Source organism: Fundulus heteroclitus, chromosome 1, assembly GCF_011125445.2.
Source record: "Fundulus heteroclitus isolate FHET01 chromosome 1, MU-UCD_Fhet_4.1, whole genome shotgun sequence".
Classification (NCBI taxonomy): domain Eukaryota; kingdom Metazoa; phylum Chordata; class Actinopteri; order Cyprinodontiformes; family Fundulidae; genus Fundulus; species Fundulus heteroclitus.
Window position 1 is genome coordinate 41,704,017 of NC_046361.1, and position 16,824 is coordinate 41,720,840.

At 45.8% G+C, this 16,824-nt stretch overlaps 1 protein-coding gene across 1 annotated transcript; it reads left to right on the forward strand.

Annotated features, from left to right (window-relative positions):
• The first annotated feature begins 4,736 nt into the window (after window positions 1-4,736).
• Window positions 4,737-16,239, forward strand: LOC118556492 (ER degradation-enhancing alpha-mannosidase-like protein 2). Its single transcript, XM_036143320.1, has 11 exons — window positions 4,737-4,890; window positions 7,334-7,444; window positions 7,621-7,660; window positions 7,782-7,887; window positions 7,966-8,091; window positions 11,968-12,179; window positions 13,267-13,408; window positions 13,492-13,616; window positions 13,682-13,826; window positions 14,712-14,833; window positions 15,616-16,239. The coding sequence occupies exons 1-11, from the start codon at window positions 4,799-4,801 to the stop codon at window positions 16,084-16,086; spliced, it is 1,692 nt and encodes a 563-aa protein (XP_035999213.1). The 5' UTR covers window positions 4,737-4,798; the 3' UTR covers window positions 16,087-16,239.
• The last annotated feature ends 585 nt before the right edge of the window (window positions 16,240-16,824 follow it).

The following is a 16,824-nucleotide window of genomic DNA, read 5'->3' on the forward strand; positions in this document are numbered from 1 at the left end:
AGGCTCCAGGTATCCCTCGAAGTCTGCAGCAGGCCGACCGGTTCCAGCAGGAGTGAGAATATTCACCGGTACCAGGGTCTCACTCAATGGGGGAATGGTCCAGACATCAGCAAGGGACACGTTACAACAACTAGGGATTAACTCACCACCTTGAAGCAGGGGCACTGAAACATCCCATAATGGTAACACACCTCGCCCCAAGTCCAACAATGCACAGTTCGGAGCCAGGAAGTCCAGTCCTAGCAGGACACACTGGGTGGATTCCCTTAGTACATGGAAGGTGTGCTTCCAGTAGGTCGGACCCAGGCGAAAGGTGATCTCACAGGTACCGAGTGTATCCAACATTTGTCCATTGATTGCCTGAGAGTCAATATAGTTCCTTTTCAGGGGCCTGTTTCGCAAGGCAGGGACTGACATACGGAAGTCCGCACTGATCAGTGACACCGACGCCCCTGAGTCCACTAATATGGGAACCTCTGTGGCTTCGACCACACCCCTGACGAAGGAAGTTGGGTGGCCGGTACAGTCCAAATGAGCCATTACATCTAAGAAGTCATTGTTCAAGGGGCCCCTTATAGAACTGGCTGGCATTTGGGCCTCAATGCCAGCTATTGGCCGTTTCCCTGACGGTTGTTAACCGCGTCCCGCTGTCGAGGCAGGAAGTGCACACTACGCCGTCTGGGCTCATCTTCCTGTCGAGCACGCCAGCTCGGGCTAGGACTCCTGCCCCCCGGCGGCCTAGAGGGGGAGGACACCCCAGAGCCACGAGGCTGAAAACCCCTTTGGCGTGGGAACTGCCCAGATTCAGGGGAGTGACCACGTTGCTCCTCCCGAGAGCTCCTGGACCGGCAACCCCACTCACCACAGGTACAGTGACAGCGTTCTCCTGAGGGCGAGCGAACGCTTTGCCCCCTCATGTCTCTATTCCAAGCCCTCAGCCTCTGATTGTCCTCATAAAGTTCTCTCATTTCCACTCTCATGGAGTACATGTCCTCCGTTAGCTTCTCAACAGCCTTCTGGAGACCCCCCGGAACCGACACGGACTGGACAGATGTGCTCTCACCACCGTAGGCAGCAGTACTCACATAGTCTCTCTGTAGGGCAGCTCTGGCATTCTCACAGTGCTCAGCCACGTGTAACGCCTCCTCCAGGTCCGTGGCACCCATCTCCAAACACTTGGCCTTCAACGCTGGATCCAAACCAGCCAGAAACCGTCGAAACTTCTCTTCTCTCTGTGCAACATCACCATAATCCGGAAAGGCCTCAGCGACCAGCCGGCTCACGTCAGCAGCGTACACCTCCAGGCTTTCACCTGGAGCACGCGCCTGGGCTGTCAGGCTGGCTCTGAAGCGGTCCATCAACTGCCTCTGTCCAAAAGCCACCCCAAGTCTCTCCTTCACCATAGTATAATCCAACTTGGTCGCCCCAGGGAGGCTGTCCCACAGCAGGAACGCGGACTTGCCGAGACGAGTAGGCAGAATCCTCACTAACTCCTCCTCACAGTTGCCGCCGCTCCTGGCTGTGGCGCCGACGGCCACCTCTAGTTGTCTCGCCCAACTGAGGAAACTCTGGCTCCCGTCCCCGGTGAAAGGAGGGGGGAGATCAATCTTAACATCACCGCCCGGTGAGTTTCTGCCAAGCATGCTCGAACTGGGTTTAAAAGGGTCCTCGTCTGCAAACCACATGTCCACTTAGCGCTGTCTTCCCAGCACTGCACGAGATTAGCCAGCAAGCTATATCGGAGATGCTAAGCTATCCAACTGGCACGTAGCCGTCACGGACAAAAAAACAACAACGGGGATTCAGGAAACTCCCACCACCGCTGCCACCAATGTAACCGAGCGTTCTGGGTTCGTGAATACGGTGCGGCTAGCTGTATGTATTTATAGATATATCTGGATCATGTAAACAACAGACGGAATAGTGTGTTCAGCGATAACCCCGCTTCTCCTCACTTCATTCTTCTCTTCAGCAAAACAAAACAACAACACTCACGTGCTCCCCCTGCCGTACAACCCAGCGAACTCTCGCTCTCCGGCAACTGGAAGGGACACACCTTCTTTTCCATTCAAACATATAACAGTCTGTTACACTATTATCATTGTTATTATTTATTTATATTTATTTTTTGGTGGTAGAATATCTACATAGCATCCTGATCCACACTCCACTCTAGTTGATGGCGGTAATGCACATCATTAAGTTGCTTGCCAACAGCCATAAAACAAGAAGAAGAAGAAGGCTCTGGGATGTTGTGATTTTTGTGGGCAAGAAGAGACGGTAAAACATGTTTTGTTGTTCTGTACAAAATATTCTATTGAGAGAAGGAAATTAGTTAGTCGGTTACAAGAAAATAAATTACAGTTAAATATACAAGAAATTCTACTTCTAAAGATATAAGTTATTTAATTAATTATCTCAAGAAAACAAAATTGATAGAAAAGATATAAGTTGTTTTTTGTTTTGCTTTGAGGGGGGTGTTTAAAGTTAGCGTCCCGATCCACACTCCATTCCAGTAGATGGCGGAAATGCACATCTAAAAGTTGCTTGCCAACCACCATAAAAAAGAAGAAGAAGAAGAAGAAGAAGAAGGCGAAGAAGCATAGATATCCATAATAAAGGCTAGATGTCTTACGGCGGAGTCTCAAATGTCATCACCCGCGGCCATCTTGCCTCAGGCAAGCTTTCTGGCGTGCTCTGTGGTACCTAATGTAAGGTGAGTGATCAGCACGAACACAAATACTCTTATCTCATTGAATTCTTGACGGATTTACAAACAGTTTGGTTTCTTACAAACGTTATGAACGTGGCTATAATTCTTGATGCTTGAACATGTCAAAATTGCAGATTTTCTTGTCGAAAAATGACTTAATCATGCAGCATAGTTGTGCATCACAGCTACTTGCGCAAGTTATCAAGGCTGAGACCACTGATCAATTATATGATTTTACTGACACTAATAACGATTTTATGACAATTAATCTTTGGTGTAAATTTGAGGGAAATCAATCTCACAATGGTCCAAAAAGATAAATGTTCCCCTAATTTCCCCATGGTTATTATAAATTATTTTAATAAACCAACTCTTATTTCAGGATTTGTTGAGCGACAGGCTCTGAAAAAGCTGTCCTGTGATGTCTGCCGTGCCAGCTTGGTAACAGATGCTGCATCTGCCATCAAGGACCAGAGCTACCACCTGCTGAAGTTAAAAAACACCGGAGGTCTGGTGATTCCATCAGAAGGCACAGTGATGGTAGTCAGGGCAGCAGAGTGGGTCATTCGTCAGACCTCACGTACCAGACGATCACAGCCCATCAAAGTGCTAGAGGTCGTGTACATTGTACGGAAGAGGATGGGGTCAGAGGATGTGTTTGTGCTCAGAGAGCACATCGGAGAAACACAGTATGGCATAGACAGCCACCACCATACGCTGTTAACGTTGGTTGTGTCCTTGTTTTTTAAGTTAAGGCTGCACCACATTGCCAAAATAACTAACCTTAGCTTACAGAGCAACAACATGCGACAGAAGTTCAATAAAACCATCCTTTTCAAAGGGCATTAGCCAAGCTATGTTTTTTGGGTCATTTTTTAAATCTCTGTCTTCCATGTGTATACCATCACAGTAGTGTAGGTGGGGATTTCAACATGCTACATCTATATATACTTGTGAAGGGGACTATTGTACCAATTTTAATAGCAAATAAATGTCACTTTTATAATGGTTTAAAAATAGGAACTTTTGTGTAATTACTCCTGATATAGTCAGAATAGTCTACATGAAACTTCAAAGTGTTACCTTTAATTTGAAACCTGGATTATGCTTCTACACCAAGAGGTTGCCACACAATAAGCCTTTTTTTGTCAGTATTTCATATATTATTATAACAGTAATATTCATATTATAAAAGTATGTATGTAAATATAAATAAATTAGGACTGTGAAATAATTAGGACTGTGAAATAATAATCGCACCCAAATAAAAAAAAAAAAAAAAAATATATATATATATATATATATATATATATATATATATATATATATATATATATGTGTGTGTGTGTGTATATATATATGTATATGTATGTGTGTATATATATATATATATATATATATATATATATATGTGTGTGTATATGTGTGTGTCTATGTGTATATATATATATATATATATATATATATATATGTATATGTGTGTGTATATATATATATATATATATATATATATATATATAATATCATGTTGCCATTCTGTACACTGAGTTTTAATAGCATATATTTATTTAAAATAAATACCCTGTGCATGTGTATATTTATTGCACCTGTATGTTCTATTCAATGTTCTTTTCATATGAAATTCCATGGTTATAATTATTCATAAGTGTGCAGTGTCATAACTACATGTCTGACTTTTGTTTAACAAACCAAACAGTTTGAGAATCGTTAGACAATTGAGGAAGTTATGGTTATTTAAGTACGTGCGCCATTGAAACACAATGTTACGAATGAGCGAGCTGCCTGTGGCAAGATGGCCGCCACGTGCGGACGTCGACCCCCATTGGCCAGCAGCGCGGACGAGACATCTAGCCTTTATTATGGATATCTATGCGAAGAAGGCTCTGTTGCCATCTCCAACATGGCGGCCTATTGGCGTACGGGAGCTTGCCCTGTCAGCGCACAGAGATGACGCATTGTTCGTCTGCCACTTCCTGCTTCCTGACAGCAGACATTCAGCAGCAGTTGTCCTGATTTTCTGCCCGTTGCTGGACTTTTGGTCTCCGGCTTCACCTGTCCAGGTCCATGCGCGCTCCCGTGTGCGCGGCGCTGCTGCTGTGGGCGCTGAGCGACGCGGCGGCTCGGCAGTTCTCAGAGGAGCAGATGGCGGCTGTCAGGTAAGCAGGACAGGTGTTGGCCCAGGTGAGGCTGTCTGACGGCGGCTTGGTCCACAGCAGGAGGCTCCGGACCGGGTCAGAGAAGAACCGGAACAACCAGAGTGTTTTCCTCCTGCTGCCTGTCAGCAGCCAAGGTCGTGGGTTCGACTCCGAGCCCCTTCCCGTCTGCATTGGTTCTGTCGGGGTACCCCGGCTTCCTGTCAGTCCAGAAACCAGCAGTTGGGTGAACTGGGTTTCTATTCACCCTGAGGGGTCTTTCCCCCTGCGTGGGTTTGTCCCCCCTGGACTGACCAGTCCATCCAGAACCCTGAGCAGAAGACGGAGGGTAGAAGAAATGTAACAGCTGTGGAGCTCCAATAGCTTTATGCTGAATCTACATGTTATAAAAAGGGGATGATTCTTAGCCACTGAGCTAGATGGTAAACATGTTGTTCATTTAAAAAAGTTTTTATTGATTTATTTATTAACTGGAATAATTTCTGTTGGTTTTAAAGCAGGGATGTTTTTTTACATGTCACTCCATTTAAAGACCCAACACAGTTTGGTCCACAGCATGAAGCTTTGGAGCAAAAGCTGGATCTCCCACTCATCCTTAAATACTTTGGATCAGAACCATATAAAACGCACATGGTGCAGAACCTTTCTTGGGAAATCTACCTAATTACGTAGTGAATAGCTTGTCACATCTTACTGGTCTTTATGACCCAGAATCCAGATGTTGTTCCCAGAGTGAAAACAGAATCTGGAAAAAAAACTGATGTTTTCTCCTTTTTTTTTTTTTTTTTTTGCTTGGAGAAGACAGAGCAGAGACACAGAAAGCACAGAAGCTCACATTGACCCAGGAGTACTTTCTATGTTAGCTGGTAATAGAGGATGATCTGCCTCCCCTGATGATGTCACAGCTAACAGAACGCCAGACCAGGTGTACCTTCTATGAAGAGAAAAATGACAGAATAAAAAGTTAAAAGCTGAAATAACAACAAACAATGCAGATTGGAGAGCAGTAGGAGAACTCAGCAGAGAGAGAGAAATAGACCCTGATGTCCTCCAGCAGCCTAAGCCTATAGCAGCATAACTATAGAGGTAGCTCAGGGTAACATGAGCCACTCTAACTAGAAGCTTTGTCACAAAGGAAAGTTTTAAGATTAGTCTTAAAAGTAGACGGGGTGTCTGCCTCACGGACCAAAACTGGGAGATGGTTCCACAGGAGAGGAGCCTGATAGCTAAAGGATCTGCCTCCCATTCTACTTTTAGAGACTCTAGGAACCACCAGCAGACCTGCAGTCTGAGAGCGAAGTGCTCTGTTAGGAACTTACGGGGTAATCAGAGCTCTGATATATGATGGAGCTTGATTAATTAAGTGCTTTATACTATTTAAGCTTATAGTTAGAGTGGCTCATGTTACCCTGAGCTACCTTTTTAGTTATGCTGCTATAGGCTTAGGCTGCTGGAGGACATCAGGGCCTATTTTTCTCACTCTGCTGATTTCTACTGTTCTACAGTATTGCATTGCATTGCATTGAAATGACTGTTGTCATTTCAGCTTTTAACTTTTTGTACTCTCTTTTTTTTCTTCATAGTAGGTACACCTGGTCTGGCGTTCTGTTACCTGTGGCATCATCCAGGAAAGACAGATCACCCGCTATTACCATCTAATGTAGAACAGATTACTGGATCAATGTGTGCTTCTGTGCTTTTTTGTCTCTCTTGTTGTGTCTCTGCTCTGTCTTCTGTAACCCCCAGTGGGTCGAGGCAGATGACCGTTCATACTGAGACCGGTTCTGGTTCTGCCGGAGGTTTTCCTTCCCGTTAATGGGGAGTTTTTCTTTCCACTGTCGCTTCATGCTTGATCAGTTTGAGGGATTGCTGCAAAGCCATCAACAATGCAGACGACTCTCCCTGTGGCTCTACGGTTCCCCAGGAGTGAATGCTGCTTGTCGGGACTTTGATGCAATCAACTGGTTCTCTTATATAGGACATTTTTGACCAATCTGTATAATATGACTGATTTTGATTTTGTAAAGTGCCTTGAGATGACATGTTTCATGAATTGGCGCCATATAAAAAAAATTGAATTGAAAAAAATTTAATACGTTTGAAGGAGAATTTAAAATTCTATTCTTGATTTAGCAGGAACAGGTTTTATGTGAAACTGTCCTCATTTTGGGTCTGGCCACCATCTTGGCCAGGGTGCATATGCGACCGCCCTGCTGAGTTGTGATGCTAGATATAAACCTGCGTGTCTATTTGCAGCACAACCATTAACACATCATTAGTGTAAACTGTTTGTTGTAGGCGCCGTCTGTGTACATTCAGCCAGTTTGATGCGCGCAGCTTCTAGCAGCTGTAGATCTGAAGCACTGACCGTGGTTCTGAAACTGACCCACAAGTCTGATATCCAGTCTCACTGCAGCGGCTGTCTTGTTCTGAATCTCGCCCGCAGACAGCGCATCAGGTCCATGTTCTACCACGCCTACAACAGCTACCTCAACAACGCCTTCCCGTACGATGAGCTCCGCCCACTCACCTGTGACGGGCAGGACACCTGGGGCAGGTGTGGCCACGCCCAGATAGTGGCGGTTCTGATGTAAAGAACCGCGTGATCCAGGCTGGTTTAGATGTTTTAGTTATTTAATTTTCATGTTTGCTCATAACAGGGCGTCTGTATTGAGTTTTAGAGCCAATCTAAGGATTTATTTTAATTAAACTTGTTTTTTCTGTCATCTCTAGCTTCTCTCTGACTCTGATCGACGCCCTCGACACGCTGCTGGTGAGAACAATGTTTTATTTAAATTAGAAAGATTAAATATTTTCTGATGTGAGCGTCGGCAGCGGTCGGGCACGATTAGAGATAAGCAGCTGGAGACCTCTGACAGTTTTCCTCCACCAAGGTTCTGGGAAACCAGACGGAGTTCCAGCGCGTTGCGTTGCTCCTCCAGGACACCGTAGACTTCGACATCGACGTCAACGCGTCGGTCTTTGAGACCAACATCAGAGGTGATCCGTGAGGCCGGGTTCCTGGTTCTGATGGGACGAGGATGTGTTAACCTGATGGAGATTCTGTGTCTTGGTCAGTGGTGGGCGGTCTGCTGTCGGCTCACCTGCTGGCGGGCCGGGCCGGGATGGAGCTGGAGCCCGGCTGGCCCTGTTCCGGACCGCTGCTGAGGATGGCTGAGGACGCGGCCCGGAAGCTGCTGCCAGGTACAGAAACCCACACAGATGGGTCCAGACGGGCCTCGGTTGTTCTCTAGGCTCCAAGTTTACTGTAAAAAATGTTCAGAAGGTCAGAAAGTTGGAGCGGGCTGGGCCGGTTCTGCTCTGTGTAAAAATAAAATTGAAGAAACAAATTATTGTCCCAAACTGGGTCGATCTCTGCAGAACAAGAAGTTCTGGAAGGTTTGGCTGTAAATAAGAAAACTTCCCAGCATGGAACCAGGCTGAGCCCGTTTGGCCATTGGTTCCCTGTCCAGACCTGGTTGCCATACATCAGCACCCCTGGTTCAATTCCATTAAATTTTATTTATATCGCCAATTCATAAAAAATGTCATCTCCAGGCACTTTACAAAATCAAATTTAATAAAATAATACAGATTGGGTCAGATTTTACAGATTGGTAAAAAATTTCCTATATAAGGGATGTCATCAAGACATGACTGCAGTTGAAGTAATTGATTGGATTCATCAGGATTTATGGATAAATATATCTGAGTGTCATCAGCATAACAGTGAAAATTAATCCTATGCTGTCTGATAATTTAGCCAATTAGAAGCATATTTACATAGTAAAGAGAATTGGTCCAAGGACTGAACCCTGTGGTACTCCACTGGTGACCCTAGAGTTTGAAGAAGATTTATTATTAACATGGACAAACTGGAATCTGTCCGACAGATAAGATTTAAACCAGCCTAATGCTTTCCCCTTAATCCCTACAGTATGTTCAAGTCTTTGTAGGAGAATATTGTGATCAACTGTATCAAACGCAGCACTGAGATCTAACAGGACAAGTATAGACACAAGTCCATTATCTCAGGCCATTAGAATATCATTAGTGACCTTCACCAGAGCTGTTTCAGTGCTATGATGAGCTCTGAAGCCTGACTGAAACTCCTCAAGTAGGTCATTACTTTGTAAATGTTCACAAAGTTGATTAGCAACTACATTCTCAAGAATTTTAGATAAGTAAAGGTTTAATAACAGCTATTTTAAAAGCCTGTGGTACATATCCATTTACTAAGGATAGATTAATCATGTCTAAAATAGTGCCACTGATCAAAGGGAATACTTCCTTAAACAACTTGGTTGGGATTGGGTCTAAGGTTTGGATGAAGCTAAATTTTTAATAGCTCAGAAAGCTCTACTGCTTCTAAACAGTTCAGAGACTGCGCAGGTTCTAAAGATTCCTCCAACGCTGCCTCACTTACTGAGGACGAGGTAATCATGTTTGGGAGGATGCCAATTATTTTATTTTTAATGGAATCAATTTTATTTATGAAGAATCCCATAAAATCATTACTGCTAAGAGCTAAGGGAATGGATGGATCAACAGAGCTATGACTCTGTGCAAGTTTGGCAACTGTACTGAAGAGAAATCTAGGATTATTTTTATTCTCCTCAATTAATGATGAAAAATATGCTGCTCTAACTCTGCGAAGAGTCTTTCTATACAACAATAGTCTGTCCCTCCAGATTAGGTAGGATTCCTCTTGATGTGTAGAGCGCCATTTTCTCTCCAATTTCCTAACACTGTGCTTCAAGGATCGCAGCTCTAAATTAAACCAGGGAGCCAGCTTCCTGTGAATAATCACCTTCTTTTTCAAGGGAGCTACATTGTCTAATGCAGAACGCAATGAGGAAGTCACGGCGTTAACAAAGATGTCTATTTGTGACTGGGAAGGGTATTTCTGCAATACTGAGGGTATTAAAAGGGGGGAGAGACTCTTTAAAGTTTGATGCAGCATTATCTAATACAGATCTACTATAATGGAACCCTCTTTTGGGGATGGAGAACTCAGTTAGATTAAACTCAAAGGTTATTAAAAAATTATCAGATAGGACAGGGTTGTGAGGAAATACTGTTAATTCTTCACAATCAATGCCATCTGTCAGCACAAGGTCTAAAGTATGGAGCCAAGAGTGTGTCGGTTTATGCACATTTTGAGCAAAACCAATTCAATCTAGGATAGTTTTAAAGGCTACACTAAGGTTATAACATTCTGTGTCAACATGAATGTTGAAATCCCCCACTATAATAACCTTGTCAGTGTTTATCACCAAATCAGATAAGAAATCTGACAACTCATCCAAAAACTGAGAGTAAGGGCCTGGTGGACGATACAAAACAACAAACAGAAGAGGTTTATTGGAGGGAGTTGAATCATTTATACTAACATAGTCCTCCTGTAGCCAGGTTTCTGTGAGACAAAATAAATCAATCTGATTATCAGAAATCAATTAATTAACTAACAAAGTCTTTGGAGGGAGAGACCTTATATTTAATAGACCACATTTAATTGTTTTATTTTTTGAATCAAGGCGAGCCGCATTAATTTTTATTAGATTTTTATGATTTGTTCCATTTAGACCAGTTTTTGATCTATTAAGTTTTGGCCGTGGGAAAGACACCGTCTCAATAGGGTAATGGATGGGTAACAGTACAGAAGCTGCAGAGAGGTGTGTTAAACTACGGCTCTGCTTCCTGGTCTGGACCCTGGGTTGTCAGCATTTAGGAGAACTAATAAATCCGGCCAGATTTCTAGAAAGAAGAGCAGCACCATCCAAAGTAGGATGGATGCCGTCTCTCCGGATCAGACCAGGTTTTCCCCAGAAAGTTCGCCAGTTATCAATGTAGCCCACGTTGTTTTCTGGACACCACCTAGACAACCAGCAGTTGAATGATGACATGCGGCTAAACATGTCATCACTGGTCAGATCAGGCAGGGGACCAGAGAAAATTACAGAGTCCGACATTGTTTTAGCAAACTCACACACCGAAGCAACACCAACTTTAGTGACCTCTGATCGGCGTGACCGGGTGTCATTACCACCAGCGTGAATAACAATCTTACTGTATTTACGCTTATCCTTAGCCAGCAGTTTCTGGTAAGATTCTATGTCGCCCGTTCTGGCCCCTGGCAGGCATTTAACTATGGTCCCTGGTGTCTCTAGTGCCACATTTCTGTTTATTGAGCTACTAATAATCAGGGTCGGCTTCTCAGCGGGTGTGTCGCTGAGTGGGGAAAATTTGTTAGAAACGCAGACGGGTTGGTGGTGACCTGGGGGCTGAAATCTAGAGCTATGCTTCCTACGAACTGTCACCCAGCTGGCCTGGTTACCCGGCTGCTCGGGTGCTGCTTCTGGAGGACCGCTACATAAAGTAACTCTATGTGGCTCCGCGCTAGCAACAGCTGGTTTTTCAACAGCACAGAGCTGGGTCTCAATTCTGACACCCTCGCCTCCAAAGCTACAAAAACACTACATTTATTACATGTACCATTATCACTAAAGGAGGCAGAGGAATAACTGAACATCTGACACAGAGAGCAGGCAATAGGGGGAGACGGAGAAGCGGATGGAAGAGTAAGGGAAGAAGCCATTGTGAGGCTAAAGCTAGGCTAGCCCCCTCTTACCACGCAGAGAAAAGCAAACCGTGTGAGACACGAGGAGTTCCCAAGCGTGATGTGCAGCAACAGAGAATGTTTCAAAAAGTGCTTATGTGTTAGAAATAGATGTTACAGCAAAGAGGTTAAAGATAAAAGCGAGAGAGTCTGGAGCAACAGACCGCAATTCACACCGTGACAACAGGAAGTGACACAATATGCCTTACCACAAACAGGAAGTCAGGAAGGTTCTGGAGGGTTCTACGCTGAGCTGCTCAGAGTTGGGACTCAGTGGGTCGTCTATCTGCAGCCTTCAACTCCAGCAGGGGAGGTTCTGCTTGTGGTACCAAAATCAGAACAAGTTACTCACAGGAGTCTCAGGATGGTGTCCAGGAATGGGCCCGTCTGGGGATTCTGCTTGGTTCTGGACGGGTCTGGGTTTTTATTTCTTAACCCTTTTTGCCTCTGCCTGTTTCCAGCATTCCAGACGCCCAGCGGGATGCCGTACGGTACCGTCAACCTGATGCACGGCGTCAGCCCCACCGAGACGCCGGTCACCTGCACGGCCGGCGTCGGAACCTTCATCCTGGAGTTCGCCGCGCTGAGCCGGCTGACCGGAGACCCGACGTTTGAGGACGCGGCCCGCCGGGCCCTGAGCGCTCTGTGGAAGACCAGATCTGACATCGGACTGGTAACTCACCCAGGCGGTTCTGACCCACACTCTGTTCCGTTTCCTTCCTAGCTGCCAGTTTAAACTGGATCAGCAGTTCTCCAGGATTTCTGCAGATTTCGGTTCTTCTTAAGGTTTATCCTGAAGTCCAAAAGAACAGAATCAGAAATACTTTAATAATCCCAGAGGGAAATTACTGTTTCAGTACAACCCCCATCACAAACATTTCAGGGGGAGACGATTGACTGAGGCCTTGCTGCCAAGGACACCGCCTACACGGTGCCCACATGGCGCTGCCCTTAATCTGTTGAAAGATAGGCGCCACAATAGGGGGGAGGAAACACATATTTCAAACTTTATCCTATAACAGCATACCGTTTGAGATATCAAAAACTCAAACGTTTTTTCTGCGTTTCACTTCCAGATTTTATCCCATTTCCCCTTGAGTTCAACCACCGAAGCCAGTCTGCGTACCAGCACATCCAGCTTTTCGGTTTTGCTCCTACAACATCCGGGTCTGTTCGTTCACCGCCTTAGTGAGCGCGTCATTCAGCCGGCAGCCTGATCAAGGCCAAATGGCTACCGACACCCGCTGTATTTGCTGATACTTCAAAAATCCACCAAATACAATAAGTAGAAATCCAATTATCATGAATCCAAACATGTATACGTTTCAACGTCCAGGAATGACAAAGTCGAAAGACTTTTTCAAAGACCGTTTTCCATCCAATAATATAGGGTGTATCCCACGAGCTGAGTCAAATTGGGACACATGATGGGTCCCCTTTATGCTGCCTACCCGTCGAAAAAATTTGATCAATAGCTTTGAGAGACCAGCTTACCAGATCCATGGTTTTCAGAGTTCGGCCATTATGAAGAAAGTGCTCAAAAAGACAGAGACATGGCAAGTAGAAGCAGGAGAGGGGAAGGGGGGTGAAGAGCTGGAGAGGAGAGAAAAAACACGACCGACCTTTAAGAGAGACAGAACAGAAATAAGAACCTCCAGAATCCTGGAGAACCGGCGCTGTCGACCTCGTTAGGAGATTAGAAGAAGCAAAATGCTGAAGGCAGGGCTGAATCGGACCGAACCGTTTCTGTACCCGCTCAGGTGGGGAACCACATCGACATCGTGACCCAGAAGTGGGTGGCCCAGGACGCCGGGATCGGCGCCGGCGTGGACTCGTACTTTGAGTATCTGGTGAAAGGAGCCGTCATGCTGCAGGACCAGGAGCTTCTCAGCATGTTCCGCGGTAAGGTTCTGGGTCCGACACCAGGTCCAGACAGAACCCTCCCCAGATGTCGGCCGCTTCATGGTGTCGTGATGTTTCCTCAGCGTACGACGGAGCCATTCAGAACTACACCCGCTTCGACGACTGGTACCTGTGGGTCCAGATGCACAAAGGAACCGTCACCATGCCCGTCTTCCAGAGCCTGGAGGCGTTCTGGCCCGGTCTGCAGGTACGTGTCCCTGAACTCTGAGGCCCGACCCGTGGAGCCGAGCTCATCGGCCGCCTCTCTTTCAGTCTCTGCTGGGGGACCTGGACAGCGCCGTCAGAACCTTCCAGAACTACTACTCTGTGTGGCGCCAGTTTGGAGGGCTGCCGGAGTTCTACAGCATCACTCAGGGCTACACTGTGGACAAGAGGGAGGGATACCCGCTGAGACCAGGTGAGACCAGAACCAGCACGTCTGCTTCTGGACCCGCGAGTCCAACTGCAAACCACCGTATGCTCCCTGGTTCTGAGAAAGACCCGACTTCCCCGAACCTCACAGAACCCTTCTCATTTACAGAATCAGCCCTTTAATCTGTTTTATTTGGCTTTTAACTCAATTATTCAGTCGATTCTTGATTAATCTCACATATAAAAATGTTTTTAAGATTTTCAGTTTATGTTTTTCATGTTTCTCTGATTGAATTTTAAAATTTAACAATTTAAAGTCCTTTTTCTTGCCTTTAATTTTCCCTTGTTGCAGATTTCTTGACTGCTAAATTGTTCTGAATGCTGTTTTTGTCACAGTTTGCACTGCAAAAAACGGGACTAAAAATAAGTAAATATTCTGGAAATTAGTAAATTTATCCTAGATTTGAGCAGATAAATAAGATGATCTGCCACAACTCATCTCCATCATCTTATTTCAAGTGCAGTATAACTAATTATCTTATTTTAGGGGTCAAAACATTTATTCCATTGGACGATCATCTTATTTACCTCCTCAAATCAAGAATATTATTTTTAGCTCCGTGTTGACAGTGTTTCTGCACTTCCACCATCAGCTTCAGCCTTTCTGTGGAGGAGGAAGCAGGCGGACTGACTCTGCTGTCCGCTGCCTTTGACTAAAGCTATAAGCTCAGCTTCTGCAGAATAAACTTTATCTTTAGAGATGTGGCGTCGGGGATCAGAAGCAGTTCTGCTTTAAATCTGCAGCCAACGCCTGAAAACAACGTTAAACTCCCATCATGCCGTGCGCTGTGACCCGTTAGAAGCTGGACGCGTTTGGTTTGCTGCTGCGTGTCAGAAATCCATTTCCAGCGTCTTCGTCTGTTTGTTTCAGAGCTGATAGAGAGCGCCATGTACCTGTTCAGAGCCACAGGTGACCACACCTACCTGCAGTTTGGCCTCGACGCGGTGGAGTCCATCGAGCGGATCGCCAAGACGCCCTGCGGATACGCCAGCGTGAGTCAGGGGGCCCTGGGGTCCCTGGGGTCCAGAAATAATGGCGTCTTGAGGCGGATGTCCACAAAACGTCTTTTAAGACAGAAAGTTAAACCTGGGGTGCAGGAGCAGAAAAACGCAGCCCACGTATGGAGGCGTCCGTCTGTGGTTCCTTCTTCACCTGTTTCCTGTCTAGCAGCTGTTAAATACACTAGAGCCACAAAATAAATCTAATTTTAAGTTAAGCCTGCAACAGGACAGGTGTAACGTTTTATTCACATCAGTCCTGAAGCAGTCGGCTTAAAGAGTTCATGGTTAAAGCGTCATCACTGAACCGCGTCCTGCAGGGATCTCTGCTGCCTCCTGCTGGAGAAACGGTGCAGGTCCTCAGCAGAAAACTCTGGGCAACGTTAAAGTATTTCAAATACTCAGATGAACAGTGTTAGACATTAAATGTTCAGATTGTTTCCAGTTTGGGGGGGGGGAAAGTCCTCAGGTTTATGATGAATGTTCTCCGTTAACGCTGCTGATGCTGCAGATCTACTGTCTATAAAGACTGAAGGCTCAATGTCTTTTTTTCATTGATTAATAATAATAATAATAATCATTATAATAAGTATTATAATTATTAGTAGTATTAGTAGTTGTTGATGATGATGATTATGATGATTATTATTATTATTATTATTATTATTATTAGTTGTAGTAGTAGTAGTAGAAGATTATTATTAATCTGCTGCTGTGTGACTGAGAAGGTCTTTCTGCTCCAACATTTCCTCCTCTTCCTCCTCTTCCTCCTGCAGGTCAAAGATCTCAGGGATCATCAGCTGGACAACCGGATGGAGTCCTTCTTCCTCGCTGAGACCGTCAAATACCTGTACCTGCTCTTTGACCCCGCCCACTTCCTGCACGGCGGGGGGACGGAGGGCAGCGGGTCCTGGGAGGAGGGCGGGGACGTTGGCCAGTGTGTTTTAGGGGCGGGGGGCTTCATCTTCAACACCGAGGCTCATCCTTTGGACCCGGCGGCGCTCCACTGCTGCAGCCGCAGCGCCCAGGAGCGCCAGGAGATCCGGGACATCCTGCTGAGCCTGTCGCAGCCCGCCAGCCAATCAGGGCGGCCGGCCAGTCAGGAAGAGGACCTTCCAGAGAGCCAATCGGAGAGCATCGCTCTGAAGCCGGGGGAGAAGAAGACTCGGCCTCCGCTGTCGTGCCCCGTTCAGCCGTTCAGCGCTCGGCTGTCAGTCCTGGGTCAGGTTTTCTCTGACAACACCTGAGCCCAGAGCAGGACAGGTGACGTGACACCTGGCTGCCGACCTCATGAATGACCCCTGCACCAACCTTAAAGGTGCTCAGGAACTCAGGCGCCCTGCTGACTGCTGTATCTTCCTCTTAAAGTTATTTTTATTTATTAAAACTGTGGCATTTTCTGTTTGTCTAACCTTATTACCGTCACCAACGTCATAACTGAGCCTTTTCTGTCCTTCAGAAGAGATGAAGGGGATGATTCAGATCTGCTGCAGATTTAAATCAGAATGTTTGGATTTGACACTTAGATGCTCAGATTAACGCATTTAAATCAAATTATAAACACGTTTCTGCACTTTGTGTCAAAGTGAAGCTGCAGCTGAACAATCCTGACAGCAACCGGCAGAGGGTTGACTGGGATCAGTTTTAGTTTGGAGCTGCAGTACCAGGACATGGCCACCAGAGGGAGGCATCGGAACCGACGGCTTTTAGGTCCAGTTTACACCCGGGGTGGGAAAGGGCAACCCAGGGGCCATCTGTGGCCCTCAGAGTGATTCAGTGTGGCCTGAGTTGAGCAAAAGCTTTAAAAAACACAAGCTTTAAATATTTAGACTCATAACAAACATCGGGATGGACCTCCTCCTCCTCAGGGAAGGAGATCCGTTGTTTGTGCTTCACCTCCATCTCCTCCATCCTTCCTTCTCCGTCTCTTTCCATCCTTTCCTGCTGTTTTCCGCCCGCCGGTCCTCCCAGGGTGTGTTTCTGGA

Bases quoted from the DNA above. Each gene is read 5' to 3' on its own strand.
- LOC118556492 (XM_036143320.1), top strand. From the start codon at position 4,799: ATGCGCGCTCCCGTGTGCGCGGCGCTGCTGCTGTGGGCGCTGAGCGAC. The intron at 13,409-13,491 runs GTAAGGTTCTGG...ATGTTTCCTCAG, and splicing joins GCTTCTCAGCATGTTCCGCG to CGTACGACGGAGCCATTCAG. The intron at 14,834-15,615 runs GTGAGTCAGGGG...TTCCTCCTGCAG, and splicing joins CGCCCTGCGGATACGCCAGC to GTCAAAGATCTCAGGGATCA.